This window comes from Lampetra fluviatilis, chromosome 28 (genome assembly GCF_964198595.1).
Source record: "Lampetra fluviatilis chromosome 28, kcLamFluv1.1, whole genome shotgun sequence".
Classification (NCBI taxonomy): Eukaryota; Metazoa; Chordata; class Hyperoartia; order Petromyzontiformes; family Petromyzontidae; genus Lampetra; species Lampetra fluviatilis.
Genome location: NC_136302.1, coordinates 6,793,462 through 6,819,902, shown reverse-complemented (window position 1 = coordinate 6,819,902; position 26,441 = coordinate 6,793,462). Strand labels below are relative to the sequence as shown.

The 26,441-nt window shown below is 44.5% G+C and overlaps 1 protein-coding gene across 1 annotated transcript in view; it reads right to left on the bottom strand.

Moving 5' to 3' along the window:
• Positions 1-2,699: 2,699 nt before the first annotated feature.
• The window catches only part of LSG1 (large 60S subunit nuclear export GTPase 1), a 48,198-nt gene continuing 24,456 nt past the window's right edge, over positions 2,700-26,441 (bottom strand). The window contains exons 9-14 of the mRNA XM_078869606.1: positions 20,678-20,779; positions 12,880-13,023; positions 10,139-10,262; positions 7,920-7,999; positions 5,209-5,388; positions 2,700-3,730 (exon numbers count right to left, since the gene is read on the bottom strand). Of these exons, the coding sequence (XP_078725732.1) occupies positions 3,545-3,730; positions 5,209-5,388; positions 7,920-7,999; positions 10,139-10,262; positions 12,880-13,023; positions 20,678-20,779 (816 nt within the window). The 3' untranslated portion in view covers positions 2,700-3,544. The remainder of the gene's footprint in view (positions 3,731-5,208; positions 5,389-7,919; positions 8,000-10,138; positions 10,263-12,879; positions 13,024-20,677; positions 20,780-26,441) is intronic.

Genomic DNA, 26,441 nt, shown 5'->3' with positions numbered 1-26,441 from the left:
AATACAAATAAAAAAAAATAATATTATTTTATTACTTCCCTTCTACGTGACTTTACCGAAAGAACCAAGAAGATGAATCCCTGCAGTCACGAAAGCTTTAAATCGAAACAATAAATAAATTTAGTTCTTTTCATTTATTTTATTTATTGTTTTACCTACGTGACTTTACCGAAAAAAACAAAGAGTAATGGGAGAGATAGGCTGCAACTTGGGGGGGGGGACCCTTTATCCAGCAGTGGATAGACCAAGGCCGACGGTGACGATTGGCCCACCTATGCGCACGAGGCTGCTTCGTATCGTGACGCGTGCGTTTTGTGTTGTCCCGTTGACAATGTTCCAGCACGTCTTCGTCTTCCCTTCTCCTCTCCCCGGTGATATTGTATCGCCGGCACGAGCATGTAATGCACTTGGAGCCGTTTGTATTGAAGCCCGTAAATAAAACACATGCAAATCATAAATTTTATTCCACCGGGCGATCATTCCCACCGCGACTAGCGAGTAAAATGCCTCTCCTGTCCACACAATCGACGCTAACGAGGACTTGTTTATAACGAGGGAGAACCTGGGAGCGACGGGAAACCGGTGCTGATGTAACTTCCCAGGGTCCTCCCTAACTCACCGGTCAGAAATGTTTATCAGCCGCTGTCAAAAGAATTGCTTCGCCGGTGATGAAATGAACACTTCATATGTGCCTCGGGCCGTCTTTGATTTTTGGGTTCAGGTAATTGAAGGCGTATTTATTATCGGTGACGCCACAGCCAATTTAACGTAGAGGAGGTCAAGGATGATGCTCTGTCGCCAAGCGCACGAAAATGCACTTGATCACTGGCTTCAAAAGCCCTTTTCCACGAGCTTCCGTACCACACGACTCGCCAAGCCGGCCAGGTGTGCACAGCGTCCAGAGCGGTTGGCTCGCAATTGGAAGATCAAATCGTGTTCGGGGTTCAACGAAGCCCATCATCCGAGGTGGAGAAAAGATAAAAGGAGTAACCGCTTTCTGCGGAAGTCAACAGCGGTTGTCCTCTGGATATACTCATCCCCGGCATATCAATGTGGAATTCCCACCATTGGCTCAGGGCGGTAAATGAGCACCGCTTCAATGCTCATTTGAACAGGAAGTCACCGACTTGTCGTTCCATTACTCGGTGAAGGGTTCCCCATGCCATGTCAGTACTGTGAATTGATTGACCATACTTCAACCAGGCTGGCCAGTGTTGGTCCGTAAAGTTAGGTGGTGGAGGAAAAGCCAGACTCGGTTCAGATATAAATCACCAAATCAAATTCACGTTGCTGGCCTCATAGCGCAGTGTAATAACCACTGCCCCGCCACTCCAAGCCCCTACTGTTACCTAATATAACCGATCCATAACACTTTTGCACTGCATAATTATTATAAACTACCTTGAACCAATATTCAACACTTACATCAGTGTAATTTATTTTCACATTGATGGCTATGGATTTTAGGAAAGGCTATCAGGGAAGATTACCATCACTCCGAACACGTAGGACCATGCATTGTGGTTATAGGTGTGCAGGGTATAATACGAAGAGCAGAATTAGCTAAATTGAAGAGATGACAATGGTTGTGGCACTTATTTCTCCCTGTAATTCCATCTCCACAAAAAAAAGCTTTACGACACAAAATGCATGCATGCACTCACAGCTGACTGAAGCACACTATTTTACCTTGGCAGTGTGATGATTGCTACAATTTGTGGTTGCAATTCAATTCAAGAATCAATTCCTTTTTGACGACTCATTCTTACCGTCTCGTCTGCATCGGGGTTTTTTTCTTGCTTATTTGTAGACTTTTGTTCACTCCGCTAACCTCAATGTAACCATCCGTTATTATTTTACACATCGTGTAAGTCATTCTCACATACACAATTTTGCATGACCATCAGAATTTATTTAAATTATTAATGAAACGTCACATGTCTACAGCACTGCTTTACTAATATTTATCTTATTTCCTTTATAAATGATGTATATGATCACGAGTGAACCACGTGACCAACACAGCAACTGTGAACAAGACAAATAGCAATTCGCATCTTTGCTCATGGCACCTGCATTGTGGTGGTGCACACGTGACAGACACTAGGGTTGGTGGATCTCAGAAAAATCGGTCAACTCCCGACTTACCGCGATGGGCATCAAGGTCGCAATCTTCTGGCTTGCCAGGGTATGGAAGTACAGCAAGTTAATTAATGTCCATCTCAACGGGGTTGTTGAGTGTTACCCCTCCCCCCCCCCTGGCTCCCCCACTAACACCCCCCCCCACCCCCTGCAGAGGTCGCAAACGGGTTTTGATTCCTTACCCGTACCCGGCCGCACCAGGGTCGCAAACGGGTACCCGTACCCGGCCGGGTACGGGTAGGGTACGGGTATCGGGTACCTGATTGCGACCTCTGGGATGAAGCCATGTTGCAGGCGCGGGTGGGTTGATTCTAGGAACTTGAATTGTGAGAAGAGACAAGACGTTGGGAAATGAGTGACAAACGGTTACTCACCAGTGACTCACGGTCTACCCGTACCTGGCCGCACCAGGGTCGCAAACGGGTACCCATACCCGGCCGGGTACGGGTAGCCGGGTATCGGGTAGGGTACGGGTATCGGGTACCCGGTTGCGACCTCTGCCCCCCTGGCTCCCCCCTCCCCCCTGACTCCCCCCTCCCCCCTGACTCCCCCGACAAACCGCCCCACCACCCCCCGGCTACTCTCCCATGCTGTAGTTTTCACGAGATGCTCCGGTTTCCTTCCACGTGTATAAAAACTCAAATGGAGTTGGCCAAACATCCCAATATAGGGCCACAGAGCTTGGGCAATTGTTGACGCCGGTTTTGGCTGCCTCCCCCCTTGTCTGAGGTTTCGCGTACCTCCGAGGGCGAACAAAACACTGTGCATATTAACAAAAAAAATCCAAATTAAGGTTCTCACTAAATACAGAAAATAAAAACGTACATGTTAGACAAGTGTGAAACAATTGCTCACAGCTAGCTTTGATAAACCGGGACTCTATTCAGTCACACAGCGATATACTTATGTTTGCCTTGCCGGATAATACAAGTTTGGAAAGCAATTGGGCTGGCTGAACGATGGGCTCAAAAGTATTCTACCGTTATTTGGATAGAGGAACGAAAGCCTGTTTTCTCTCATTGCCCATAAGTCTCCACGACGACCAATGTGGTGAAGTATGGTCATATAACCCATGTTACCGACACGGCGTAGGGAGACCTACCTTCATCCAGCAGTGGATCAACAAAGGCGCATACATTCACTCAACAATCCACAAATTATGCAACAAATCATTTCTTTAGAACTGCTTTTTGTGTTTAGTTTGTTGTCCTTCCCCCGCCCCCCAATTAGCACAGTTGGCTACGTACGGTGCGAACAAAGTTCAACATACATCCACACACTCGTTCAATCTAACAAGCAAGCACGTCACACGTTGGGTTGTGGACAAGCGGATCCAGCGAGCGGGTAGCTTCTTTGAGTTCCCTTTGTGTCGTCACCAGTGGGAGGAGCAGCATCGCATCTCTCAGTTGTCCAGGTGTTTGCACAGACGTCGCACTTTCTCCTTCTTGTTGCGGTTGCCATGCTTCTTCCAGGGCTTCCCCTCGGCGGCAGGGGCAGCCGGGGTGGCGTTGGCAGCGTGCGGCACCGCTCCGCCCGGATGTGGACCCATCAAGCCCCGCACGCCCTTGGTGAATGCCCGGACGTTGTCCTGTGAAAAGCGCACGGGCACAATAACAACGCTCAGGAGCAGAAAAATAGGAAAAGAGGATGTGGTGGTGGTGGTGGCATCACTCGAAAGAAATAAAAGTCAAGCGTCTCCCCCTTGTTCCAATGTGTACTGGACGATGCTCATCTCGATTGGTAACCCTGAACCACTGGTGGAAATTCCACCTTTGTGTGGTCAAGGCCAGCCTCTCCATAGGGCGAACACTTAAACCAGCGGGGATGATAATATCCACGTCAGAGCAATGAGCAAACCGAACGAAGATCATGGGATCTGCACGTAGTAACGATTCACTCACCTATTCAATTTATTTGCACGATTCGGCTATAACGCTTAGTTTCAAGAGTACAACTCTTAACGTGTTCAAGTCCCTGAAGCCTTTCCCGTTCCGAGACGACTACAAGTTGCAGGGTGGGGTTCCGTTCACCGCTGAATCTCGGAATGTGCAAGTGGTTCAGCATCAATTTTATTTAGAGAGGCATAGCTTCGTTGTTTTTAAAGACATTGCACTCACCGCAGAAAACCGTAGCGACACGACCGCACTCTATGATAGCTGATACAAAACTGTGCCACACGCCCTCCCGCTTGGCCTTGTGGGAGCCTCGGTAACGATAAAGTTACTTAATTTTATTTTTCATTCCGGTTCGGTTCAGATTACATATACTTACGGCATCGGAATGGAATCTGAAGAAAAACTGATGACGTACACGTTACATCATTGGAACGGGGAAGGATTAAATATTGGAAATGTGATGGTCTCATATGATGGCCTAGCGATGGGGGAGGATATGACCGGTTCAGATGTGACTTTACCACCGATCTTACCCATGTGCGCGTGACTCAAGACGCAGAGTCATAACACAACACTACTATCACCGCGCAACCGCTCCTCGCAGTGACCAACAACTGCACTCAAATAATGTTATAGAAATCCGTTATGGATACATGTTGAACTTCTTTCACACTGCACGTAGCCAACCATGCTAGTCGGGACTAAAAAGCCAAAGCATATTGACGGACTGGCACACTACTGATATTTACAGCGCACACAGTAGCAATGTCAGGTGGTTTGTTCAGAGGCATCTTTAGAAATTAATCCAGAAAAGCCGCCCGGATTCCCCTGAAAAAAAATCACGTCTCAAAGGCCAGTTGAGAATTTTTTAGTGGATTAATAAAAAAAATACTGTACTTTTTACAGAGAAAGAGGTTTTATTTATTTATCTGTTACCCTTGTTTACCCAGGACCGCCTCACCGAGTCTCACAACTGTTTTTCGCAGGAGGATCCTGCAAAGTTTTTGCAGTGGGGGGGGAGGCAAATATTGCTATGTAGATTCCGATGGAGCAATTTTCAGTGTATTTCTGTTTAAAATTCAGAGATAAACATCCATCGGATAAGAGGGGCATCGAACAGCAGAGGCATTGCCTCAACGCGATCTGGCGTAGACACGGGGCTCTCTCTCACCTGATGGAAGAAGCTTTTGTCCACTTCGTTGACAATGCACTTGGCTTTGGAAACTTTGGGCTTGGAGCCCTGGGAACCAGAAGCTGTTGTTGGTTGATCCGGACTCAAAATGGCCATGTGCTGGTGCTGGAAGGCTTTGACATCGAAGCCAGGTGGAGGGTAACAAAACAACAGCTTACCCTGCCACCGACACAAAAACATGCAATTAACATCTGACGCATTCAATCGTTCATCGTTATTACACTCAAAAGCAGTGTTGGAACAGTCAATGCCTACAGCATTGGGAACTGCTTAGTCTGCGTGTGATGTTTTTGTTTGTTTCATTTATTTGATCATTGCTACGCCTACAGCAAAGAGGTTCAATGCAGTGTGAATGACTGCGGAGTGGACATGAAGATGGCCCAGGACAGGAACGAGTGGACCAGAGGACCAAAAAGTTGTATGCCCCATGAGTGGGAATCATTTCAGCACTGCAACTGCTTGCTGAAGCCACTGTTGGGGGGAGGGCATCCAATTAAGTGGATATTTTGGCCTACTATTTACACGCTGACCATGCATCTTTGAAGAGGTGAGAGTACCTACTCTGTACACCACCACATGTGAAATATGGTCAAATAGCTGTGGGAGCCATATAGGGTGGCATCGTAAGAATGGAAAATTATCCTGCAGGAACCCCCCCAAGCTCCGATTACCGGTTATGTGCATTAAAACTAAAACTATGGCACGTTTTATTTTACCAGGTAAGGCCCAGAGCTATATCGCTATTTTTCAGAAGCGTAATGGCCACAAATGACTGGTCAACGAAATGGCTTATCATGTGGACATTTATAGGAGCCCAATACGAAAATCGCATGTTTATAAATGTGGAGGGAAACTCCAGAGGACTCGGAGAAAAATCCACGCAACCACGAGAAGATCATGCAAACTCCCATATATACAGGCATTGTGAGGGTCGGGATCGAACCCACGACCCCCTGTATACCAGGCGAGGAAGTTAACATCTCACTACCGCGGCACATTATGTGCACATCAATCTTATCTCACGCATTAAAGGTTGTCCCTTGCAGAAATTCAAGTGCCTAGCACCGTTTTTAATATGAAATTCAGAGCATTCCTAACAAATAGCAGCAAATCACGTGCAAAATTAGGACATTGACAGCCGCTGGCTATGCCACACATTGGAATGTAAATATTTGGAATGGGTGTTCAATTAAGAAAACATGTGCAAGCCGTTAAGGACAGAGCACCTGTTATCAATGTTTAAATCACGGTGAGAGCACAGATCTATGTGTACACTTACATGCATTGTAAGTGAATAACGGCCTTTTGCCAAATGCTCAAGTCGGTTAATTCAAGACTCGCTGGAACTATCATGTGATATTGAGCGGGAGGGTGTCAAGTGAATAAAATAATGAACCCCCTGGAACACAGCCGGGCACACAACCCAACTCGAAAACATCATTCACAGTGGCGGGGTGCTTGGTTGAGCTGGTCATGTCCCGAGATTACACAAGGCTGCTGCAAAATCCCAAGGGCACAGTAAGTCAGAAAGAATAAAAACACTGGGCACATCATTATGTGCAAGTGGGGAATTGTACCTGGAGTCTGTTGTGGAAATTAGGTCCGTATTTTAGAATAAACTCAATGGAACGAATAAAAGTTTTCATTTAAAAAGTGGTTTAGAGCTCCTGAGGCAGTGGTATAAATTCTAAATTTTCATGGCAGTGGCTCATATTATCCATCCATTCCAGAGGTACAACGGGCTACATCAACCTCTGACCAGATTTCAATGTCGGATGCTCTAACGCTGAGTCACCCAGCCAGATAACCTTCCTCCAATTTTGAGGAACACGTGGGGCTGTTCAAAAACCCATCAACACTATTCTTCGGTGTTTACAGACGGAGATTATGATGAAGCAAGATCAGGATGATGCAATCGAATAATTTTCTAGGCACAAATCAGCGCACAGATTTATCGATCAAAATCGAACCTCACGCTCACGATAAATGCAACAGAACATGCATGTGCGAGAAGCAATCATTTAGAATTCATGATAATTCCATGCAGAAAAGATAATTTAATTTACAGCTTATTTGTCAATTTACTGCTGGATGAAGGCCTGCACCATTCTATTTTAGTCATGGGGGGTTGTTTGAACATACTTCACCTCACTGGTTAGAGTGGGTAAGTGAAAGCTGTGGGTCAAGACTGGATCAGATATCACTCGCCACTTACGAACCACTACCACGTTTTATGCCAGGCCAGTGAACATCAGTGGCGGACATTATCTGAACAAGGCACCTCCAATTAGCACAGTTGGCTATGTACGGTGCAAAAGAAGTTGAACATACGTACATACATAGGTCCTTTTTTTAAGCGAAGTATGTGTAGAACATTTTTATTTGGCTGGGTGGCACGCTGCCGACAGTAACAATAATGATTTGGATGTATTTAGCGTCTATGAATATGTGCGTCGCAATGCTCTGCCGTAGAGCTTGACGGAGTATTGCCTGCATTTTAGTCGATGACCTTCACCGAAACGAAAGATCAAAAAGAAACCGCACTGGCGCTGGTGTTTGTTACACGATGTTCAAAAAGAGGGGTGGGGAGGGAAGGGGGGGGGCTCCTTTAGTTTAAATCCAGCACAACCCTCTTTGCTCATTGTTTGTTTTTTTTCCTTTCATAATCCGTAATTACACGAACGGCTCACATTAACGTAATCTTTCAAGATGTAGCGGGCAGATCTGGGCTGGTCAGGCTGTCCGTGTGCCGTCATGTAACCTCTCATGTCTGCGGGAGAGAGATAAAGGAGGAAAAAACAGTTTATCACAAATAAAGAAATATATGAACCGAGTGGAAGAACTGCAAGAGCGGCATAAAAATTACAAAAATCGCACCAGCACCGTTTTCTGTACTCGGTCAAGCGCGCTCTAACACGTTTTCCAAGCCAGGCATGCGTTGCAGAGGCAGATTATTAACAACCCGCGAGAGCGCTCATGCAAATATGCACACGGTGCAGTTATTTGCAGGGGGAAAAAAAGACACATGGACAGCTCAGTTGGCCTGCAAGTGAATGCATTAGAAGGAGCATCGGTCTATTTATATGTTAATGTTGAAGCACGTGACGCCACACGAGTGCAGAATTATGTCACTCGGTAGAAAGAAAAAAAAAATCCGCGCCAGATGTTTGGCAACGTACGTTTAATTTTTCATCGGTGAAGTTCACGTGCGCCGTCTTTGCTTTCTTAAGTCGGTCATGGTCAGTGGTCGCACAGCGCCGCCAATATTATTGACTGCTACGCGTTAACTCTAAAGCAATAACAGCAGGCACCACTTTGCTTTGCTATTCATCAGCGATTTGAAGCTTGCGGATTACATTCCGCAATGTAGCGGGGGCATGTGTTGTCATTAATCCGATAGGCATTTGCGCTTTTGTGAACAATAATTTTAGTTCGATCAGGTATAAAGCGATTCACAGATCAAATAGGATTTTTTAAGCTTAAGATATAAGCACCGAATCGGTGTGCATGATTCTGTTTTTTTACGTGTGTGTACATTATACACAAACTACCATCATCACCATCACAATCCATGGGCAGATAACCCGTAGAGGTGTCCACTGCACGTGTCGTCATTTGTTTCCACTTTCCTCTGTCTTGTGCCAATGTGCTCAAGTGGTGGCCATATCTGTCGGGCACCAATCTCTTGTGATGTCTTTGTCAAGCCACTCTCTTGTTAGGTCTTCATCTCTTTCCGGTTCATTCCATTTTTCCCCGAAACAACACACTTTTAAATTTTCGTGTTGTTAATGCGAATTATATATTTATGCTCATAACATAGACTAAACTGTATAAACGAAATAAAAAAAAAATACAACCACTGTGAACATCGGAAATAAAAAAAAGAATCAATTCACAAAATAAATCACGACTGCGAATTGTGATGATTCATCGAATCTCCGTGGGCGTTTACATGCCCAACTTCTAGTCAGTGGCAAAACAATAGGTCCTGACTTATCAGCGTTAATAGAACATTTATATTAAGCCACGGATTTTACAAGCGGACACGCATTTCACATGTTGATATAAACAACTTCAGCCTTAATGTATCTGACAATGCGCTTTTAAACGAAAAAAAAAATCAACAGACCTATTTAACAACCACTCAGGATGTGCTCTAAGATTAACCGCGTCTGATCAGCAGTTTGCATGCACAAACAACTAAAACATTGCATAACACTTTCAAACAAAGCCTTACAGTAAATTCGCTATTCATGGGTTGCGCATTATTTTTTATAAACGAATATATCCCTCGTTCACTGGCGTGGTCTCATCTGGTTTTCGTTACGATTGATCATTGTACGTTGGCTCGACACGCCACCGTAAATTCACCACCGCCACTGTGCGCACGCATGAATGCACAGGCGGCGGGGGACACCTTGCCATGCGCGCATTCTGACGACGGCGCGGGGAGGCAGCGGTGTCGTCTTGCGAAGTCGCAGGCCAAAGCCCGGCGGTCGGCAGGGAAACCCGGCCGCGGCCGTCATGGCCATGATTTAAGAAGTGCAGGGCTTGTGTCAAATCCACTGCTGGATGAAGGGCCTCCCCACTCCAGCCGTGCCGGTCAGTACAGTTTGGTCAATGCAGGAAGCACGGATGGCGGAGAATCGCAATGGCTTACTCGCACCACTGCGGAGAACTCGAGAGAGGTCCTCCGGAGGGTGACATTGGCCTACTCTTCCACACTGGCCAGAAGTCTCGGAAGAGGTTAGCGTACACACAACAATGCAATAAAATTGCTAGATACGATCATAACGTGAGGGGAAACTGACATCGCGATCGGTGTCGTATCGTGAACGTTAGAGAGGTAGCGTTTCACGAAAAATGGAATATCGCGGCAAGGCGACACCAGAGGCAGCGCGAGACTCACATCCGTAGGCGGAGAGCAGCTCCTCCGAAGTCGGGGGGCGGTCCGGGTCCTCGTCCTCCCGTGGCCGCACAATGTTGATGCCGTAGGTGGCTTCCAACACGGCCCGGGGGATATGCTGACACACGTGGCGCGGCCAATTAAGAAATAAAAAGGTCAAGGTCGAGAGGTCGTGTGGTATCGAGGCCGTTTGTGCCACCCACGCTTGGCCGTTGTTTTACTCCTTCTGCTAGACCTTGCAACTGTAGCAAATTTGACACGTGACCTACAAGGGTCGTCTGTTAAACTCATCATCACCACCATCATCTGGCCGTAGGGTCTTCACCTAAGTTGACAAGTGCCGAGTGCCACTCCAGTTCCTGTCTCGATAACCTGCCCTCCTCCATCCCACACAAGTGACCCACAAATCGCATTTTTTTGGTTTAACGTGTGCTTCTTTCCTGATATTGTTACGCCAAAAAAAGGCCTGAAGATTACATTGAAATCGCTTTGTGAAAATACATTTGATAGCTGCGGTAACGTGCTAGCAACAGAATTCGTTTCGTTTCTCGCTTTCCTCGATCTGAAGGCTGGCCATGAGACGGAGTCTCCCGAGGCACAGGGCTCTCTGTCTTCGGCAGATCTTGCGAGGTGTCCCACACTGAGCCCGGACCAAGAAACTTGCCTCATCAATCTCAGCCTGGCTGACCCAGGCTGAGGCCAAGGCTGGTCCTCATTTCCCGCACCTCCGATTAGCACGGTTGGCTAAGTACGGTGCGAAAGTACATACATCTCCACTGATTACCCAGAGCAAGTGGAGGAAACATTCCTATGGTGGAGACTCATCTATACACAGGACAACCACAAGTAACTTTATATCTATGGTGCGGAGTGGCGAGGAGAAAACGCTACAGCAATGGATTGCATCTATCTGTGCAGATCGTTACATGATATTCACTTGTATGTGTGTTTGTTGGCATTTTCTCCAGATACTCTGGTTTCCTGCCACATGCTAAATTGAACATAAAGTGGAATTTTGCCAAACATCGCAATGCAGGACCCTCCTAAAAAAGATCCCCGAGACTCGCCGAGACTTTTCCTGGTAAATGTACGCCAATTTGTGAGAAACAAGTGACTGGGTAATATATAGCAGGGAACAACCCTCAAACTCTGCACAGAACGGTGTGTAAGCAACCTTCCGTACTACTGATACTGGATTTCTCAAAACCCTGCACCTATATCATGCTTCACCACTCACGTGTGTGTACACTTAAAGAGAATGGGTTATCGGGTACAAGATCGTTACATATCTACAACGCCTTCCAGTACGATGACCTTTCAAATCAGTAACAAAAAACAGCCATCATCTATAGTTACGATAAAATACAGCCATTTAGAGATTAAAAGAAGATTAATATTAAGACAGCTTATTGCTGCGAAGTGTAGCTAAAAGCCTTTTAAATGGTGTATATTAAGATTAGCTGAATTATTTTGTTCCGCGTCATAATAAAAACAAAATCGGAATATAAACAACATGCAAATTGATCTTGATCTCCCACGAAAAGACATTCCAATTGAAGCCTAAAGTACGATTAGGATAATGGAGACAACCTGGCCATTGCAGTATGCCACTGTGTCTTTGTATCATGTTCATCCGTGAATGAGTGTTCATATGTATGCCCATGTGAATCGTATACATTTTCTATACCTGAAAAAAACCAGCGGCAAGGTTCTAAGTCACGGGGAGAATGCGTTTTTCCCACATACACTATAATAACTAATCTCCAGCCTTGACAGTCGTACGTAATGGTGTGCCGTAAAAAGTCAATGATATGGCAAGAAACATCACTCAAACCTTACTACGTGGTGGTTAAGAAAACTCCCAAACTCGATTCTCAGCTGACATTTTCGATCGGCAGTGCAACGGGCTCTGGGCCGGCTGGGGCATTTTATTTATTTCATTTATTCATTCATTCCCATTTTCATTTTGCATGCAATTACATTTCGATTTAAATATAGCATTCGGCGCATGGCCGTGGTGAACATTTACACGCTCACGCCTACATATCGCGCCTTCCACAGGCCCTTCAAATGACCTCCGTGTCTCTGCCTATCGTCCCATAAAACATACACAGGCACTCCACAGCGCCCGATTCCCCCCACGTTGTGGTTGACCGATCCACGTCATAATTTTGTACTGTTTGTTGCTGCAGCGTTCTTACCCGCCCCGACCGGACATCTGTGGAAAAAGAGCTTTATAGCTCAATGGATTCCTCCAAAATAAATAAATATTCTTATTCTGATGTCGGTCTGCCTCTCCTATCTCGGATAATCCCCAAAAGCTGCAATGAGACCCTCACCAACCAGCGGACCTACGTAAAAGCTGCACATACGTTTCTGTGACAGAATGCCACGTGAAGCCACCTTATGCCACCACGTGTTAAAAATTACATCCCTATTGCTTGTGACAAAAGAGCGCGTATTTGCTCGAATAATTAAAAATAATTATAATACTTTGCTTGCTTACGATAGTGTTCCCTTCACACGAAGGCATCTCAAAAGCGCTTTTAAAAATGAGACATTTATCACAATACGCTTAAATTAGGGAAATTACAATAATAATATTTGTAACACAACAGGACCGCTGTGGGTCTCCTCTTTTTGTGTGAGGCCCCGGGGGCAAACCGACCGTTTTGTCCGCCCCTTCGGCAGGGTGGAAGCTGTACGCATTTGCCACACGATCGCCCGTGTATTGAGAAGGATATGAGGGAGACGGGAGGCACGTGGTCCCTCATCTGGTCGATGGGAAGAATGCCGCTGCAGGCCATCTCCGCCTTGGTGGACACGAACGAGGGCATGACGAGCCCCGGGCAGTCGCACAGGCACAGGTCGGAGTCGACAAACAGCGTCTAGAGAGGAGACACGCGGACACACGCGCGCACGTCGCCACGTCGCAGCACACACGCGTCAAGTACTCTGTATCGGGAAAGAGGATGTGCGTGTTCGTAGAGCCCTTTGTCATGTATAAGCTATGGGCATGCATATTTAAATATCCCGTAATTTAGCTGCATTAGTGCCATGAAAAGGGTTAGAAAATGGTTTGTGTGTCTTAAAAGGAATAGAGCCCTTGTATGATGAACTTCTTTCGCACACCGTACGTTGTCAACCGTGCTAGCCAAAGGTGCGGGGGAAGGACAACAAACTAAACACAAAAAGCAATTCTAAAGAAATACGTTTTCAGTTAAGATTGAAAGTGCATAGCTCCAATGGCTTCCTAATATCGGGAGCGTTCCAGACGGCCACAGTAGCGCATCTGAAAGTGTGCGATGTAGTGACCGTCTTTGTTCAATGGTTAGCCAAAAGCCACTGCGAGGATGAAATCCGCTTCTGGATTAAGCCCCCCCCCACCCCCACCCCATGCCGCATTGGTCGTGGGGGGTCGTTTTAACATACTTCACCACCCTGGTCAGGGCAGGTTCATTAACTGTACTACTACTACTCACCACATGATTTCAGCAAATGGCCAGAAATCAAACTCAGGTCAGGGAACAGAAAAATGGCCATCAATGAATCTGGGCTCCAACCTGACCTGAGACAAAATCACTCTGAATCATATCTCAGAAGCCACGCTGAATTCAACCTCGTTAATACTTGGTTTCGAATACCAGGTGTTGTAGACTTTGGCAAAAATGTGGTACAATTTTTTTTGTATCCATCTGTGCAAAGTGCAACACTCTCATAATAAGTCTTTACACTTTGGTGTTTCTCACCTGATGACGGTTGCTTGTGTTGCGATCGAAACGTCGTGATCTATTATTTTTTCTACCTACGTGACTTTACCGAAAGAACCAAAGAGTATGGATTCCTGCAGTCACGAAAGCTACAAATCAATAATAGTCTTCCTCCACGTATTATAGTTTACTCCTACAAGCCAAATACTTATTCATAGAATTGTCCAAACATCCCAATGCAGGACCCACTCAAAAGTGTTCAGACTCAGCAAGGCTTTCCTGGATGCAAAAAGGACATCATTAATACTTGTTTTGTCTGTCGATGTAGGCTTATATTTGTACAAAAAAAGTACCGAATATTAACAAGCGCGAGTACTGCGTAGCCTGGGTCACCTTCTCCCACTCTACTCTGAACTAAAAGCATTCGGAAAGCCTCATATATCCTGTTCTCTCTCAGAAATCTCTATCGTGGGGAAATCGTATTTAAAACACTTCGCTCACCAGTTCTACTAAAAACTCACTCAAAACAAAATAACGTGCAATAATCCACAAGTTAACACGAGCACATGCCTTCTCCATTCACCACAGCCTCCCATAATCCCTGACCCCAATCCTCAAAACTTAACCTGACCCATGACCCATATCTTAATCCATACCACCAATATGCAAACTTAATAATCAACGATTTTTGGGTTTAGATCGCGTTATTTATAAATGTGTCGTAACCCTCCACCACCCGACACGGCCAATCAGTAAAAAAAGTGTCACGTTGACAAAAGACAAATAGTTCACTGCTTTAGCCCACCGGTGTGTTGAAGCGTGAAACCACAACATTTACAATTTGAGTACGACGTTTCGCTGGTAATTGCATCCAGCATCATCGGGCAATTCGCCAGAATGGTGAGGCTCTGCTGTGTCTCCCGTTCTTATATAGAGCAGCAGCAGGGTGACGTCATCATTAACTCATCAGGTGCAAAGATTTGAGGGGGGGGGGTTATTGTAATTATATACTTGATTAGTAATAAGGCTATTGTTACGATGCGAGTTGTAGATTAGTAATCATTTGGAATGTGTTCTATTGTGATTATGCTACATTAATAATCAGTTAGTGCTTGTTTCCCTTATAAGGAATTGTAATGCATCTTATTTAATAATACGCTTCCAGGCCGCACTAAGCCTGTAGCTGTCTGAGCGATTAAAGTTATTTCTGTTTCTCTCAATCTCAATGGATTCTCTAATTAGTCTTTGCCAGTAGTAACTAGTTTTACACAACACTTCAACGTTGTCAAAATCAATTGAGTGTCCCTGTTGGCAAGCATGTTCTGCCACTGCCGACAGTTGTGTTTGCGATAGTTTAATATTTCTCTGGTGTTCTTTTAGTCTTACACTAACGTTACGCCCTGTCTGTCCAATATAGCATCTGCCACATACACAATTAATCCGATATACACCTTCTGTTGATAATTTAGGTAATTCGTCTTTAGTGCACGTTACTAGTTGTTGAATTTTGTGTACTGTACCAAATCTTACTGTAATGTTTTGCTTTTGCAAAACACGGGCTAATTTGTCAGTTACTCCTGAGATAAATGGTATTTTTATTGTTTTAATAATCTGATCGCTTTCAGCAGTGTTGCTTTGCGATCGTGATTTGGCATTTAGTGCTCTGTTAACTTGAGCATTATTGTAGCCATTCTGTCTACAAATCAATGAACAATATTGGTCGCGAAAGCCTACGTGTTAAAATGCAAACTTAAGCCCGACACTTAAAATCACAACCCTTTAAAGGTGGGTTCGCACTCTGTTCTAGACTCCGGATAAGAAATTGCCACACGCTCTCAATTACGTGAAACAACTGCACGCCACCACAAGTGGTGTGTCACATGGGGAGTGTAGATTGCTTAACGTCACATGAATGGTACCAGAAACGTTTCAGAGCCCCTTGGTTTTGCTGGCTACCGGGTTCATTTAACCCTTTGTTTCAGTTTTTCTTCCCATTCATCCTGAATCGACGATGCACTGGTGCATCATGTACAGCTGCATCATCGGAACGGAATCGGGGGGAAAAAAACTGATGACGTACATATTCCAGCCAGCAGCATGAAGCCGGTTTTGGCAGGTCGTGTGCGGTGGGGTATCTTATGGGTCCTCCCACCTCTTCCAAGACATCTGGCCAGCATGGCAGTGGGCCAAACTATCATCAAGAAGGGCACTCCAGGGCACCCTCCATTGGAGGTCATTCTGCCAACAGTAGTAGGAGGAAGAAATTGCAGGGCTGCACATTTACTATTTTAAATGCCCGGAAGTTCACTTGAAGTGAGGCCGAGGTTGCCATTACACTAGTTACGTGTGTTAAGTGACCCAGTGTCTAACCCATACCGTAAAACATTACAGGATTTGTCAAACTAAAGGTTCTTAGATACAAAGGATTCGGGTGTTCGAGTCTCTATGCAAGTCTAAAGGTCTCTACGTGGGTCTCTATGCAAGTTTATATATGCAACATATGCAAAACATGTCAGTACAGGAAGGCTGACATTATGCACATTTGTAGTGTAATGGCTTTGAAAAATATTATTAAAATATCATTGCCTGTGGCTGATAAAACTGTCAGTTGGACGTCACAAGATTCCGTTTCATATTTTTGCGGAGAGCACTTTATTTCACCAATATCTTCTGTTTATGGTAAAACATTGCCCAGTGCGATAGCATGTGCCATAACCTACATACCACCACAAGTCTGTATTCACGGCATGTTTGAGTCTATGCAAGACATAACTTCACTCCGTGTCGAGGATAGAGAGCTAAGGGAGGTTTAGAAAAACATTACAGTTGATCCTTCCAATACATTTTTTTATTTTCTGTATAAATAAAGATAAAAAAAAATACTTTCTCAACTCATCTCTATATCTAAATCAGCTCAAGTCTCCCGTAAATGTACGTATGTATGTTGAACTTATTTCGAACTGTACGTAGCCAACCGTGCTAATCAGAGGTGCGGGGAAAGGACAACAAACTAAACACAAAAAGGAGTTCTAAAGAAATGAGTTCTCAATCTAGATTTAAAAGTGCATAGCTCCGGTGGATTCCTCCCACTTCAACAAAACATTTTCCTGCTGTGGTTTTCCCACCTGATGATGATTGCTTGTGTTGCAATCGAAACGTCGTGATTTAATTTATTTCATACCTACGTGACTTTACCGAAAGAACCAAAGAGAAGGAATAGTGTTCCAGACGGTGGCAGAAATGCAAATTAAAGCGCGCTAAGCAGTGACCGTCTTTGCTCAATGACGAACCAAAAGCCGCTGCTGCGAGGATGACCGGAGTTCGCGTGATATTTTATGCTCCTTGATGAGATCAGCAAATCACGTGAGGTCTCTGTGGCCACCCCCACTCTGAGTCCTTCCCCTTTCCCCGCCCCCTGTGAAAACAGACGCTGCTCTTCCGTGCGGCTCACTTCTGCTCGCTCATTCCTTCTCTTCTTGGTTCTTTCGGTAAAGTCACGTAGAATGGAAACAATAAAAATAATAAAATAAAACATAATAAAATAATTCTCACGACGTTTCGGCTACAACGCAAGCAGCCGTCTTCAGTCACGAAAGCTTTAAATCGAAAAAAAAATGAATTCTTTCTCTCTCTCTCTCTCTCTTCCCTGCCCCTCTTATCACTGGCCTCTCATCCCCAACATTAACACGTTATCCTTGACTCTACTCCCCTTCCCATGGTGTGTCATGGGTAAAAAGTTGCGTTGCTCATATACATCACTGTGCATACAAAGCACGGCAGCTGGGACGGTTCCCTCAATGAGGTGAATTAAATGACTCACAATTTCAACTGGGTTTTTTAATGGCCAATTACTCTGGCCCCTTTAATAATGGCGGCAGCTCCCGCAGGATTCTTCTTTCTAAAAACAGTGTGGAACAGCAAAAAAAGCAAACGCACGTAGCTCTACTCTTTAGTTCTTTCGGTAAAGTCACGTAGGTATAAAATAAAATAGATCATGACGTTTCGGGTGCAACACGAGCATCGTGATCTATTTTATTTTATACCTACGTGACTTTACCGAAAGAACCAAAGAGTATGGATTCCTGCAGTCACGAAAGCTTCAAATCAAGATAGCATGTAGCTCGTGTACAACCAAAGGCGAGAAATCATGAAATCAACGGCATGCAACTGCAGACAGAGGCAATATTATAATTAGGACTTAATCCACCAGTAGGCAGAGATGGGTTGACAAAAGAAAACAAACTGAAATTCAGCTAATAGTGAATGCTTAAAATCAAGAGAAAGGCAAACTGTGCTTTCCTCTAAATCAGACCCGAATCAATGTTCCCATTGTTGATTGAGCGCCCGCCTTCTGTAAAGGATTGCCACAATGGATTAAAATCTATCCCCGGGTATAAATCTTTAAGAAGAAAACTATCTTAGTATATTGAGCCAGCTTGCATGTCGCTTGTAATGCACTGGGGCTCCCCAGGAATCCACAGAGCGGTTTGTGTGCAAAGATTCGTGAGCAAACACCTTCAGCGTTGATTCAAACCATGAAGTTAACATCTTGGGGGAGAAGGTGTTCTCGTGTTGGAGCTTTTTCCAGCCTGAGCCGATTTACAAATAACAGCAAAATAAAAGTATTTAGTTGTATTAAATCAGTGGCTGTGCTTAACTCAGCCACACCCACCTAAGGGGGTTGAAGAGATTTGAGGTTTTAGTGAAATGTATACTACTAATTTTGAGACTCGAACAGTCCCATCTCATTAGAATATAAACAAGACCTACTGAATAAGGTTCTTGGAAAGGGAATGCCTACATCTTTTTTTGTCTGTACAGTAAAACCTTGGATTGCGAGTAACTTGGTCTGCGAGTGTTTTGCAAGACGAGAAAAAAGTTTAAATAAATATTCATTTGATAAACGAGCGAGGTCTTGCAATACGAGTAGTACGTGTATACGCTTTGTCTGCCGAGCGTCACGTGATCACAACTGATATACGAGTGCTTTGGATTACAAACACGTTTCCGGAACGAATTATGCTCGCAATCCAAGGTTTTACTGTATCTCAATATTAATATCACATTGTCCTACCGGCGTTGGGTCTGAACGAGAAGAACTATCCATTCGGAAACTTGCACAAAAGCAGTGTCACCCAAGTGTTAGAGAGAAGCCCGCTGAAGGAGCTGTCACAGAATTACCTTGGGGATTCCTTCAAGTGACAATTAGTTATCCACACAAGGGCTGCTGCACTTCCCATGCACAATTGTTTGGCACATGGCAGACGAATTAAAATATTACATAATGAAAATATTACATAATGAAAATATTACACAATGGGAGTGCTCTTCCAAATAACATATGGCAGTTTAGCGGCATACTCTTTGGTTCTTTCGGTAAAGTCACGTAGGTATAAAATAAATGAAATTAAATCACGACGTTTCAGGCCGCAACACATTTGCCCGTCATCAGCGGCATTTGTTCAACAACCCTGACTAATGTTGAGCGTTTACTTGTTTGAACAAATGCTGCTGGACAATATTGGTCTGGAAAACCAATGTATATTGAAAGGTAAAACAGAGTTAATATATATGTGGAGGTAAACAGAGGGATGTACATTTAATTGTCATTATCGTATGTTATACTTGCAAAGAAAGTACTTGCGTTTTTCACCCTCTAAGACAGGGGTGGTGAAAGTCCGGCCCGCGGGCCGTATAAAGCCCGCGAAATCATTTGGCAGTTCCAGCCATCACATTGGGGGTGAGTTAATTAAATATTCGACCAAATATAACAGGCTAATCTTTAAGTTGATACTTTTGTATGGCCCGCGAATGATGTTATTAATGTCCAAATGGCCCTTGGCAGAAAAAAGGTTCCCCACCCATGCTAAGAGAACAAGTTTAACAACAAAAAAGTTATGTAAACTGGCCTTCAGTAGACGTTAGTACAAAGCATGAGTTGCTACACAAATCCATATGCAAGAACAGCAAAAAGAATGTTGGTTATGAATACGAGGTCCAGGTCAATTGAATAACAGTAATCTTAAAAATACCAATGACCTCGGGGTGAAGTTATTGTATATTGTTGTAAAGGGCGTTGTTTAGAAAGCAGTTTGCGTCAGAGTGGGAAGGAAGACGCTAATTGCACAGCGTCACTGTGGGGCACACGAGTGGACCTAACAATGTCTCATAGGAGACGAGGTTTATACAAAACTCAAAGCTTCTTCAGCACATAAATTGCTTTTTTCTTGTTTCTAAACAAAGTCTCGTCGAGTTGCAAGACGGTCCGTGGATTCTGATTTGGTGTGTTTGACCAACCCACTGTACATTTAGCGTGTCAAATTTGTATTAAAAGATTCGTATGATATGTAAACAGGTTAATAAATAAATAATGTGTATTTTAATGGCACATGGGTATGCAGCATTCGTGAGGCTTTCATTGGTAAAACAGCTCTGTTCTTTATCGTCTTGACTCCTACCACCAAAGACAAAGATCAACCGTATAGCCATAACAGACTGTCAGAGCGAGTGCCACCATTAGCGAACACCTATGAAGGCCGGCACGGCACATAGAGGGGGTTGGTGGCCAGCACCACGCCCAGCCGCCTTTGTCTCGCGAGTGGCGATGTTCACACAGCGCACCAGGTATTCATTTGAGGCTGAGTCAATCTAGGGGGAGGCCTAGTACCAGCTCAGATAATCATCACCGGTGTTGGCTGTGAGCAGGAATCGAACCATGCTCACCGGGTTCGCAGAAAAACGCGCCAGCCGCTCCCCATACTCCCACCACTACCACTACCCAAAACTGCAATGAACCAACACACGCACACAAAGGCCAGGGTTGACAAAATACCTGGAAGTGTTTGGTCCGCCCCGGTGTTGCCGACACTGGGACCTTCTTGTTTTGCAGGATCGTGTTTATGGTGGAACTCTTGCCAACGTTGGGGTAGCCAACCTAGAGTTACAGAGCACACGCGCACACACACACAAACAAAAGGGGTCACAATTGCAAGTACGTAATTACCAATTTCACCGGGGTAATGGAGTCATAATTTCCCACAAGCACACTTATGCAAGCAGCAAGCTGATGGAAATCTCCATAATTGTCCTGGTTAGGTTTTTTTATGTTTTTCTAAGCATGAAGATATGAGGACTGCCATATCAGCCTATAGGCACGAACAATCACCAGCCATCCATCCGATGTTTTAGTCACGGCACGAGTTAAAGTATAAACTTAATCACGATGTATAGAATGCGCAAGCAGCCGTCTAAGTGATTGAAGATGTAATGCTAAAAGAAGTAACGTTCCTTACCATAAACACAATAAATCACCGCATAACATCTAAGTCTAAAGGACTTCAGCATTAGAACATTACGTGGGTTATCTGGAGGCCCTATCTCATTGCATTCAGTTTACAGACATGCTGTAACATCTCCTTCTCAAAACATTTGAACACCAAGCACCTGACACATAAATAAATAGGCGTTGTGTTTACGAAAGCCTCACAATCTCACTTGCTAAAATAGAAATTAAACATGCGGTAACGTTAAATTACACAAGTGTATGTTCGTAGGAGAGTGCGCCGGTGTGCAGTTTGGTGCAACGTGACAATCAATCCTGGTTGCCCCAAATCATGAATAGCAATTCCAATTAGAGCTTGGGCTTATTTGGTATAGCCCTGTGAGCCATTCGGCTCTTGAATCGGGTGCAACCGCAACAAACAAAAAACTAAAACATGAACAAGAAAATATCTTAAAGTGACTATGCACAAACAGAAAAATCCAGGAAAAAAACTGCAAAGTCTTCCAGAAAAAAGCACCGTACACCAACGCTGTGCAAAATCCCAGTGGGATGCAAGTCAAACAACAACAACAACCACAAGACAACTTAGATTAAAGCCATCATTCTAACTCCGTACTACAAAAAACATGGCCAAACCAAAAAACGTTTCGAAATCACCAAAATAAAGCCATAAGCAAAATAACAGTCATCATAGGAACTGTGACCGAAATTTAACAATAAACGACAAACCCTGTAGCCATAGCTGTTTGCATGAGTCACTCCACAACAGCAGGAGCATCAGCATCAAAATTTTTCAAATGCACCTTTAAAAATCAGCACACTAAATCAAAACACAAGATCATACGTTGCAGCGGTCATCCGGAACAAAAACATTTGATTTTAGGCCACTGAATAGCAGTGGCAGCTAGGGGTGTAAAACTCATCGAGAGCAGTTTTGAGTGAAGATCTCATAGGTAGTGATTCAAGTTGCAGTTTATTGGCAATAGCATTCCAGACCCTGGGGGCCTCAATAGCCAAGGCCCTTCCTCCAGTATTTGTACGCGTCTCCGCACGACGCGTTTTCGCGGTAACGCAGTTCTTCTATTTGAGAACACTTTTTACACAACGCAAAACGTTTCCATTACAATGCGGTTTCCGATCGGTCGACAACTAACTACTTTCTAGACGTGCGTGGCCAAGCGGTACGGGAATTCTGGGTACGCACGTGGAATGATAGGGTGCTTGGTGGCATACCCTCATCTCAGTACTTTGTCACGCAATCTCTCACTGTGTGTGCGTACATCATGTCTTGCAACCGCCACCTTTCACATTATTTTTTACGGGGAAAGCGTTTAAGCTTAACGAGGCACTTTTCAGGAACGCATCTACCGCGTTGTATGTATGTTGAATTCCTTCCGCACTGTGTACAGTAAAACCTTGGATTGCGAGTAACTTGATCTGCGAGTGTTTTGCAAGACGATCAAAAAATGTAAATAAATATTAATTTGATAAAACGGGCGTTGTCTTGCAATACGAGTAGTACGTATACGCTTTGTCTGCCGAGTGTCACGTGATCACAACTGATATACGAGTGCTTTGGATTACAAACACGTTTCCGGAACGAATTATGCTCGCAATCCAAGGTTTTACTTTATACCCAACCGTGCTCATCGGAGATGCACGGGAAGGAAAATCGAAGGTGCAATGCAAGGACAGGAAATTACCATATTCTACCCACTGACGGATTGAAGGCTTACATACGTTGTTGCCATCCCCCACGATGTCATTCCATCCAAGTTCATGATGCATGCACCGAATCACATATGTAAGAATCGATTTTTCATTTTTTTACAATTCGTATATGTTTTGTATTTGATGGGTTTACGTTAACCCTGCAGCAACTATAGGCGCTGCCAGTCACCGCAATGTTAGAAACAGGAATCGACTGAGCCAGATATGGGGATGTGTGGATTATTCTACCCCTCATGAATAGCAAAGCAAGCTGTAGAGAGAAAGAAAAGGAACATTTCATGATCGTTGGAGCGATGATAAATCATCAGGCACTCGGGTGGCTATTTTTCACAGTGCTTTGCCTGTCCAGTAAAAGTTCATTAGATCCCTGTAATTTTATTTGAAAGAGGAAAAAAAATTGTTTTCCTTAATGTGTGGACAGATAAAAGGGGAACAAACACTCCACGATTTATTTATAGCCAGAATATAAGCAAATAGTATAAATAATTACAATGATAAAACAATAAACACACAATTACAATATCTTCAAAGATGAAAACTTGAACTCACTGCTCTGCCAACTGAAAGTTCAACAGATACGAATATTTCATAATCAAGCCAAGGCTGTGAGCTTAATTACGCTGTGTCCAAAGCAACGGAAATTGCAGATTTATAATGGGAATTTTGCAGGACAGCAAGCGCGCTGCCCAGCAATTTTCTCAAAATTACTAACAATCATTTCAAATTATATGTTACACTCGAACAAAGTGCAATCCCACAGATCACAAAATAAGAATGCGCTCTTTTCCGCTACAAAGACAAAAACACGCCGCTTTCTTAAAACTGCCCATCAGTTTCAAACCGCCGCAGAGCCAGGGATAGGATTGCAAGAAGCAGCGCCTAAACCAGGGGTCGGCAACCAAAATAACAAAAAGAGCCATTTCATTCCAATTCGGTACAAAATTCAGTATTTCAAGAGCCGCAATGCATCTGAGTACATACTGTACATACGTACATATCGTCAAGAAGCAGCCCGTAAAGAGCCGCATGCGGCTCCGGAGCCGTAGGTTGCCGACCCATGGCCTAAACTCAACAAAAGAACGTCCAACGTCCAACGTCCAACGTCGAATGTGTACATCGGTTTCAGATCACGCGAGTCGGCTTCGAGGACGCCGATTGTTCAGCGCCGAATGAGAAATGATTGCAGGACCCTGATCAGCGCCGTGTGAAATTAAGTCCCTTGCTCTCGAGCTGCAAATATTGAGAGCAGAGTGGCGTAGGAAGAGCGAAGATCGCAGCATGATTACTGGCGGCGTTCTTGAAAATGCTGACGGGAGGCAAACAACGCGATGTGGTCTGGATTTATATAGCATCTGATTGCGGCCTCGTCTCAAACAGAGGGGGGAAGATGTGCAAATTAAGAGCAGTTTAAGGGGAGACAACGTTTTTAAGCATTTTTTTCAGAGGGACAGGTGCGAGGGCTAGTAAACTAGACGGTACAGAGGCAGAGGGGAGGGAAAGAAGATGGAAGAATGCCAGAAGGCAAATCTCCTTTCAAGCGATATAGGTAGGTAGTAAATAAGCAGTGTTTCTATGGTTACGTCGAAGGGCGGCGAGTGAGCCAGTGGATATTTTTTGTTGTTGTAACGTTCTGACCCGCCACGACTGGATATCTGTGAAAAAGAGCTTTAGCTCATCGGATTCATCTTCTTGGTTCTTTCGGTAAAGTCACGTAGAAAGGAAATAATAAAATAATAAAAATAAAACATAATAAAATAATTCTCACGACGTTTCGGCCACAACGCAAGCAGCCGTCCTCAGGTGAAGACCAGGTCTGTCGGGGAGACAGTGTCTGAAGCTGAGACGCTGTCTCCCCGACAGACCTGGTCTTCACCTGAAGACAGCATCTTTCCGACAGACCTGTTCTTCACCTGAGGACGGCTGCTTGCGTCGTCGTGAGAATTATTTTATGATGTTTAATTTTTATTATTTTATTATTTCTCTTCTACGTTACTTTACCGAAAGAACCAAGAAGATGAATCCCTGCAGTCACGAAAGCTTTAAATCGAAACTCATCGGATTCCTCCAGTATACACAAACAGTCTGATTCTGGATAGCTTCTTCACAAGTAGCCTCACGGTGAATATCTTAGACGCCACCGACGAATGACCGAAGCGAGCAGTGGCGTCCCTATTTGGTCCATGCTTTGAGACCTGTGACCGCAGTCGCACTGTGGGCTCCTCTGGCGCAGGAGATAGCCGCATCTGCCACGTGGCTTTGCTCGACCACATCACGGTACAAATGAGGATACTGGAGGCATGGGAACAGGAGAAGAGGAAAGACTTGAGCCTGCTTTTGAACAGGAGGGAGTCAGCACTCCAGATACGGAGGGGGACATCAACAGAGAAGGAGCGACACTCCGCCTTGACTCGAGGCTCATGTACAGTATTCATTGTCATTCACGAACTTGCTATCCGCGCTTTTGGCTATCCGCAAATCGCATCCGGAAAGCTACACGACTGCATCGAGAGAGAGAGAGAAAGAAAGTGATGAAATAAAGTTATGAGATAAAGTAAGTTCAATTATAAACTTGATTTGAAGCTTTCGTGACTGCAGCAATTCATACGCTTTGGTTCTTTCGGTAAAGTCACGTAGGTACAAAAATAAAACAAAAAATAATATATCACGACGTTTCGATCGCAACACAAGCGGTCGTCCTCAGGCGGAAAAAATAATCCAGCAGTGGAACTGCTGAACCAGCGAGAGAGCTGTTATAACAAGAGGTTATATATGTGGCAATGGGCAAGCAAGCGGGGTCTGAGCTGGAAAGGAATTCCATCCCCGGACGCAAGCATGTCAGTTGTGTTAATCGGAGAGATTAGGGAGAGAGAGATTAAGGAGAGAGATTAGCATGATATGAGCTTCCGGCACCGCATAAGAGTATCATCCCCGCATATTCGAACAATGGGAATGTTCATGGGAGATTAGCACTATGTTGATGGGAGAGATTAGGCAGGGGGATTGGGGGGATTAGCAAGTTAATGTCAAGTCTATGTGTAACACAAGCTGCAGCCTTGCCAACTGCGCTGAGGCAAGCACATCCACGCAAGGGAACCACCGCAACGGTGGTCGCGCCAGTGAGGCACAAAGCCCATCACACAGCCAGAACCATCGGTACATCGAGGCTAAGGGAACAGAGGTGGTCATGTTAGTGAGACCCCAGCTCGTTCATGCAGAGGTACCTAACAGGGCAATGCAACTCAGAGAGTCGGCGATAACAGCCAAACGGCAGGGAAGAATGGAAGCCCCACAGCAAGTTATGACTTTGCTTGGTTAATAACGTCCTCCCAATGATTGCTCAGCTTATACCCATCTTCTCGGTTGAAATTGTCTCCGTGTTTATATATCTGGATGGCTTCATGGACAAATCTTTGATAGTAGCCCGAAGGTTTGCAGAGTACCTTGATCTCGCACGATATAGTTTTTTTCCGAGACCAAGGTACTTCCGATCAACATTGATTCTTAAGCTCATCTTAAGTTGATTCATCAAACCATTTTTGAAAAAATTAAGATTTTCGATTCGAACATCATGTAATGGGGGTTC